The 8,260-nt window shown below is 38.1% G+C and overlaps 1 protein-coding gene across 3 annotated transcripts; it reads left to right on the top strand.

Annotated features, from left to right (window-relative positions):
• Positions 1-269: 269 nt before the first annotated feature.
• On the top strand, positions 270-7,512 carry LOC124399091 (chemokine-like protein TAFA-4). 3 transcript variants are annotated; one of them, XM_046869806.1, is made up of 5 exons: positions 270-407; positions 554-640; positions 1,344-1,449; positions 4,187-4,336; positions 6,212-7,512. In XM_046869806.1, the coding sequence occupies exons 3-5, from the start codon at positions 1,344-1,346 to the stop codon at positions 6,364-6,366; spliced, it is 411 nt and encodes a 136-aa protein (XP_046725762.1). In that variant the 5' UTR covers positions 270-407; positions 554-640; the 3' UTR covers positions 6,367-7,512. The 3 variants fall into 3 exon arrangements, with proteins under 3 accessions (XP_046725762.1, XP_046725761.1, XP_046725760.1); XM_046869805.1 differs by having other exon boundaries at positions 301-640; positions 1,341-1,449; XM_046869804.1 differs by having other exon boundaries at positions 301-640.
• Positions 7,513-8,260: the final 748 nt, after the last annotated feature.

The raw sequence follows: 8,260 nt of genomic DNA on the forward strand, positions 1-8,260 counted from the left end.
AAAGTAATCTGCTTTAGAGTAATAAACGAGAGAAGCAGATGGTCTTTTGATTAAGTTTAAAGGGATGGGTAAAACCTCATCCTGCCTTGTGCACTGGATCACTCGCCCACACACACATACACACGACCTAAAAGAAACTAAAGAAATTAAGTCTGTAGTATAGGCATTATATATTGCAAAATGCAATAGTACTCGACTCAATGCAAAAAATCTGTGTTTTTTCTTTTTTGGGATGGTGAGATGTGATGGATACAGCACTCATCACTCAAAGACACACATGCATGCACGCACATGAAAACTGGGTGTGACAGAAAAGCGACAGCGAGCTGCACGCGCGAAACCCAGCACTCATTCTGCACGAGCTCCTTCTCTACTCCTCAAACTTGGAGATCACTTCTTTACTTGAGGTCACTTTGTTTTAAACTTTTTTCTTACTTTCGTAATTTTTTTCCCCACTGTTTATAAATGCATTTCCTATGCAGAAAAAAGTGTTTTTGATTTTCCTGAACATCAAGACATCAGACAGTTGAACACAGTTCTACCTCTAATGCAGGGATTCAAGGTGATATTTAACTAAAAGTGCTGGAACACCCTGGCCCTTCTGGTGTTTCTTCCCCAAACAGCTACGGGAGTACAAACGGTAAGATCCATGGTTACCTTTCTGACATACAGTATTATTTAATTTAATATGCTGCTAAATAATTGGTCATAAATATTTAAGCAAAAAATAAGTTATTTCTCTGTGATCATTGATACAAGACATACAGAACACATTGTGGGGAAAAAAAAAAAACATTACAAAAGATGTACTAATGTAGTGCATTGTTCTAATATACTCAGGAGAAACTTTTTAAATTATTATTATTATTATTATTTTATTTTATTTTTTTTCTAATTTTTTTTTTTTTTTTTTTAAGAACTCTCCAACTTTGCATTTCTGTATTGACTGCCAAGTTATGTGAAGCTGTGAGGCTAATATTATCTCTATTCTTCATTAACTATCTGACCCTAGGCAAGTGATTTAAAGAAACAGGAAAGCAGTAAATATACAGGATATTAGAGAGAGTCAAGATCAAGATCCGATTAAGTCAAAGAACATTAAAACTAACTCTAATCTCTGTCTAGGTCTCTCTCCCCCTGTACAGATGCCTTTCATGCCATTGCTTATTTTAATCCTTTAACTCCTGGTTTAGGCATTGTGAGTCATTTACATTTGAATTAGACTGAAATACGGTGTCACTAATGCATACTTGAAAACATACTTGCTTTAATAACTGCTGGATAGTGAACAAAAATGAGGAGTGTTCCCTTTTCTGTCCTGGTCCCCTGTTTACCACCAGCAGATGTCTGAGAAGCTATGTGTGATAACACCGCTGCTGCTGGTGTGTGTGTGGCTCGTGTGTGCTCAGCCAGTGTCCAGCAGCAACCGAAGCTCTAGAGGACATCCAGGTGAGTGCTCTATCTTACTCTCTATGTGTCTATGTGTCTCTCTCAGGACTCATTACACCACCGGACACACACCAGCAGCGCTCATTTGAGAGAACTTTCAGACCATTACTAATGACTAATAAAGATCTATTTGTGGCTCAGCTACCATATACCTCATACACATACACCTATACTATGCTCATGAGTCAAAATTCCTGTCACCTTTCTCACAAGAATACACTTTCCTATAAAAGAGCTGCAGTCAATTCATTATCGGCATGTTTATAATGTTGAATCATGTAGGGAACACACTGACTATGGAAAGGAAGCCGATGTGAGAGAATAGATCAATGCCTTGCTTTAGTGGTTGGGCACGTAGGTCAGGATATAGGATGTCTCTCTGCCAAACTCCAGAACACACCTCCATAATCTGCCCTGTGTACTGGGATAGCTCTTTGGGCCTGCTGTTGAAGATTGACAAGTGGAGGTTTGTAAACACAAAAGCTTCATGGCCAAACAGAACCTCTCTTGGAACATCTTGTTCCGATACCACAAGGGTCCTGTCTGTTACACAAGCGTAGGCACCATGTCATCAGGGTGCTGTTGTGGGCTTCTATGTGTTTCCACCAAGGAATAAGCCATTTGAGACACATCATTTCCTTGCACACAGTGTGTTCAGTCTCACATTGGTGCTTTACAGGCCAAACAACTAATAGCTAGAGTCTAGATTCCACCTTTCAGGTTGAGAACTCTGAACACCAGGTGACCCAGTGCTTTTAGATATTATGATGTTTTTCCCACTACAGATAGCAGGTACAGTTGTAGTTTACTTGGTTTTAATGACTGATTTTAGGATGTTTATTCCCTTTGCAGCTCAGCTGGCCAGAATGGAGAGATTTGACATCTCAGACAGTTCCCCGTGCCTTTAGGTTTAATTTCTCAGATATAATTGTCAAATTGATAACAGCCATCCAGGAAACACTCCAACAGCTGCTAACTGTTTCCATGAACTGTTCAGCTCCTGTATATTTATATATACATATATGTGAAATATGAGCGCAAGATGTATGTAAGACAAAATATGTGTAAAGAATAAAGGGTATATAAATTTACAATATGCAATATGTACATTGTAGCTGTACTTGGTTTGAAAGAGGCAGATGCAGAAGACAGTGGGGTATGGAGACGAATGATCCGCTGTGGAGACCCCTGATGGGAGAAGCCGAAAGAAGAAGAAAAAGAAATCGTAACTGTACCAAAGTTATACTAAGTGTTTATACAGTGTGCTAACGATGTAGTGTAAAGTTCAGCATGGCGATGGAGGATAAAAAAAAAGCATTGCTTTGAACCTTCTGGTTTTGGTGCGTATGTTCCTATATCACCTTCTTGATGGAAGGAGGTTAAACAGTTTGTGACTGGGATGTGAGGAGTTCTTGATATTGTGAGCTCTTCACAGACATCTGCTGTGGTGAAGGTGCTCACTTGCAGGTAGTTGGGTTCCAGTGATGCGTTGGGTGTTTTTTTTGCAGTGCTTTGCTTCACACACAGTGGAGCCTCAATAGCATACGGTGATGGAGTTGTTTAGGATGCTCTCTATAATGCAGCAGTAAAAACACCTTAGAATCCCTAGGGACAGATGAGTTTTCTTAAGACTGAAGAAGTACAAGCACCGTTGTGTCTTTCTAACCAGAGTTGAAGTGTTCTAGTGCCAGGATAGATCCTCAGAGATGTCAACTCCCAAGTACTTATAGCTGTAGGCCCGCTCTACTTTAGTTCCATTAATGTAAAAGCAGCAGAGTTTTGGTCTTGGAATCATCATAGCTTACAAACGGGTTAGATAATAAAGCCTATCCTGACACTTAAGGATGCTTGTGCTACTTCTAGCTGCGTGTCACCCTTCACTTTTTAAAATGTGTTATCCAGGTTGTTTAACCACCTCAAGTGGTTAGAATGAGTGAAATAAGAGACCAGTTATGTATTTTACCTTCCTTCCCGGTTATGTATTTTAAAACCCAAGTTTTTCGGAACTGTGATTTCTTGATATTAACCAGCAGGATATCACCCCCCCTGGCATTAATATGAGGTTTAAAGGACCACAGTTACATAATTAATTAGCAATCAGTATTCTGCTGCTTGCCTAAATTATTTGTAATATCTAACAAAATATTTATACAATTTTATTCACTCAAAATACTTTCAAATACCATAAAAGCATTTTTTAACATACATTTTTTTTAAACCATTTACTTTATTTTACTACCAAACTTTACCTCCTCTATTTTACAACTTTAAATATAAAATATATATTTTGCCAACATGATTTAAAAATACTGAATGCTGAGTTATTGCTTATTTGTATTTCAACACAACAAAAGGTCTTTAATCATTCTGTGTTTGTTTTCTAAAGAAATGCATCCATAGAAGTATGTTTGAATATTTACAGTTACCGTTAACTGAAATTATGTTTGAAAAACATACTTAAAAATAAAACTATATAATGATATAAGCTTAGAATTATAAAAAAACAAACAAACAAACAAACAAACAAAAAAACAAATGCAGATGAGAACATGTTTCAACTATTCTGTTTGTATCCTCAATTTTTATGCAGTATTTTGTCCAGTAGTACATTTAATGTCCATGTGATGGCCCTAGAATACCAAAAATGATTCTCTTCACACACTATACAAAAAAGCGAAACATTGTAGGGCACGTACAAAAAATAATCACCACTCTCGTTTCTCCCTGTTTGCTTTAGGTGGAGTAAAACCTGCGGCATGTGAGGTGGTGGCTGCCCATCGTTGCTGCAATAAGAATAAGATTGAGGAAAGATCTCAAACAGTCAAATGCTCATGCCTCACAGGACAGGTGGCAGGAACAACCCATGCACAACCGTCATGTGTGGACGGTATGACATCTCTTAATGACAGGAAACTCGAGAAGGACAACAAACCAATTCAATGAAAAGTCTGAATTTACTGAGAAGTGTCTTTACTTCACTCAGTCACATGTCAGAAAGAAGTTTCGAAACTATGATTTTAATACGTTGATGCAGTAAAGCCAGATTATTGGTCAGAAACAGTGCACACTGACTGAAGTTTTACTTGTTTTGAAATGTACTTTTTGACATTAGGGTCATTGGGTTTACAACAAGCTTTTTTCTGTCTTTCTAAAATAGACAAGGTATTTTCTTTAAAGGGAATTTTCAACTTGGGCACCTTACAATTTAATTATTTAAACCACAGTGGTGTAAATGGTGTGACCACTGATCTCCTTCTATTTTCTTACTACTGTCTATGAAGTTTCCCTCTGTGGATAGTTGTCATATTTATACCTGGAAATTCAAACACTGTGATTTCCAATACCGTGACACTATACGAATACTCTGAAAGAGCTTTGTTTATTCCCTTTGCTTTATTTTTGGTATGGATTCCACTAAATGTTGTAAGCATTGCTTGAGATTCTGGCTGAGATTTGAGGTATGAATTTCCATGCTGACATGAATCATCACGTAATTCCTGCAGCTTTTTTTTCTTCAGATGCACTGCAGGAGATGCTGCAAATCTCCTGTTCTACCGCATCCCAAATGCCTTCTATTGGATTCTGATCCTTTGACTGGAAGTGGCCACTGAAGCACACTGGTCTCATTGTCATGTTTTTATGAAACCTGTTTGTGAAGACTTTTGCTGTGTGACATGTTTTATAAATTGTGGCCAGGAAGGAATGGTCAGCAACAATATTCAAATAGGCTACAGCATACAAGTTATGATTGAGTGGTATTAACAAGTCCAAGGTGTGTAAAGAAAACATTCCCCACAAGATTTCCCCACCTGAACTATGGACTCGTTAGTTCCATAGATTCATGCTGTTGGTGCCTGTTTTTTCTTTTTTTTTTTTTTCTCAGAAACTGCTGATTTCCTGACTTTCACACAGAACAGTCACAAGAATTCATACAGATGCCTTGTTGATAAGAAAAGCCAGAGAAAAATGGCCAGATTGCTTTGAACAGCTATAAGGACACATATTCTCCTGAACTGGATGGTTGAAGATTAGAAAAAATAACACTGTCCAGCTTCACAAGTTTGTTTCAGTGATATCCTTAGATTCTTGTTTTTGGCTGACAGGAGCCAGATGTGGTCTTCTGCTGTTGTAGTCCATCCATCTCATGGTGCGATATACTGATGCTTTTCTGATCACCCCTGTTGTAAAGAATGATTGAGTTATTAGAGACTTCTCGTCATCTTAGACCGAGTCCGAATTTTCTCCTCTGAAGTTGTTTCAGCCTGCAGACCATTCACTCATAGGATGTTTTGCTGCTTTCACACCATTCGACTCTAAAGACTGTTATGTGCGAAATTTCCATAAGAGCAGCAGTTTCTGAAATACTCAAGCCAACCACTCCATCTGTTACCAACAGCCATTTCTTGTTTAAAGTCACACAAATCACACTTTTTCTTTACACTGATGTTTGATGTGGACATTCAGTGAAGCTCATGACCTCTATCTGTATGGTTGTATGAATTGTGCTATTACCACACTGGCTGGTTAGATAAGTGTATAAATGAGCAGCTGGATAAGTGGTCCTTTTAAAGTGGACAGTAAGTGTACTTACTGTATATACACAATATTAATGTTATTTTGCCAAATTTTTTTTATAGTACCTGCTCCCACCAGATATGGTATATTTAAACTGGAATCCTTTGCTATTTTTATAATAATCAACATTGAAAAAATAGGTATCGGAAATCCAGTACTGAAGTTTCCCATTTTCTCTCTCTCAAAGCATCTATTGTGCAGCTCAAGTGGTGGTGTCAGATGGAGCCTTGCTTGGAGGGTGAGGAATGTAAAGTTCTTCCTGACCTCAATGGCTGGTCGTGCATCTCTGGGAACAAAGTGAAGATCACCAAAGTGAGCAGGCCACCGAGACCCGCAAAATAGAATCCGGGCATCAATAAGAAGTCTCATCTGGCTCAGCTTTTCAGCACTGTAGCAGTAATGTACAACAATGTCTGGTGTCTAAGAAATCCAGTCTTGACCCCAATTGCTGGATTCCTGCTCTTAGCCAGCCTGTAAATGTTAGTGGCTGCAGGTGTGGAGATGGATATTACGCCCACGGCTGCTGGGATTTCTTTCTGATATGGTTATTGGTACTACACTTGCACTAAACATCTGATTCTCTCTTGTCCTCTCCTATCTTGTTTTGCACAGGTGACACAATGACACTATAGCGCGATACGTACGTTTTGACATCACACTTTAAGGAAGGTGCCGAAATTTGTAATGTGGTGTTACTACAATCCTCTACAGCTACAAGTGTTGAGAGTACCCAAATGTATGCAAACAAGAGGATGTGTGAAGCGTATTTACATGCATTATATACGAGTTCACTTTCTCTCTGTGGGTAATGAACCTGTTCCTCTTGTTTTATCTTTCAGCAATTATGAGGAGGGATTTTAATGCAAACCCTGTTTAGTTTATCGTCTTCAAAATGTTTTCACCATTCACAGAAATCCAACAATCTTACTAAAGACCTTTTTTATGTAAATAAATTTTATGACATTCATTGCTGAGTATTACAGGCTCGCCAGACTTCCTGCAGAGTTCATGTCACTAAGTCATTTATGTTGTCATCTCAAAGTTACATTCTTGTATTATTCCCTTCTCGCACTCTGCCATAAGCATAGTAATACTATTCTTGCAGTTGACATTTCAGACCATACTGAAACTTACACACGCCCGCACACATACACAGTCTGCTGGAGCCTGAATTATGTCCACTCTGACACTGGTGTAAAGTCCCAGCAGAGCTCCCTGCCTCTGACAGGCTGAGAGAAACATGAAAATATTCAAATAATGCCCTAACACACATGCACACACTCACCCACTTGCCGGCCCCATTTATTTTCCATCTGACTGGTTTGACACACCGCCTGCAAGCCTGTAGAGACAACTATAGAGCTCTGTATGGCAGAGATCGAGATTTTTCAATACATTTTCCTATTAATTTTATACTGTAATATTGTTCATGTTTGTTTAAACCTAATTTTGATGACCGTTAAAAATAGCTGAAATAAATGAACCTCCCTTTTGTTGTCTTACAAACTTTGCACCTTGATTGTTGTTGCTGATGGTTGATATTAGTACCAGAGTTTTAGAATAAAGTTATTTTTCACCATTAACTGCATCACTAAGTTGCCTTTTCAATTAAAAGAGAAAAAAATTATAAATTCAAATCAAACATTTGATGAAATATTTAGATTCAACATGCAACCTGCTCTGTTTAAAGTCTGACAGGCCAAGATTTGTCCAGTAAATTATACATTTCTACATTTATTTTAAATGCAATTTAGTTTTAATGATATACAGTCAGTCTCTCTTAAAGAGTTATTGTTCTGAGTGGAAATGCAGGAAGCTGGATATTAGTGTTATTAATGCACACTGTGTGTCCTGAAAGCCCCCGGGGAGGTCCAATACACCTCTGCAAGGTTTTCAGCAGAGTTTAAAAGAACGCAGCAAGCAGAATAAATTTAAATGCTGTTGACATTCGTAATGACATTAATAGCTGCCTGATAGAGCACTTACGCTTACCAGTGTGAACCGAAATGTTAATTCGATTCATACAGGAGGCCCAGATGTGGCACCACTTGTGAAAATTCAATCAGGAGGCCTAATTATTAATTCTAATTATTTCTTAAAATATGTTCAATAGTTAAGCATAATACTTAGGAGAGCAGTGAGGTTTATGTGAATTCATGTCACGTTTAAGTGCTGATTTCGGCAGTTTCGGCTGTGAGTTAAAGATGACATCTCTGAAATGATGGCATGAACCTCT

This window comes from Silurus meridionalis, chromosome 16 (assembly GCF_014805685.1).
Source record: "Silurus meridionalis isolate SWU-2019-XX chromosome 16, ASM1480568v1, whole genome shotgun sequence".
Lineage (NCBI taxonomy): Eukaryota > Metazoa > Chordata > Actinopteri > Siluriformes > Siluridae > Silurus > Silurus meridionalis.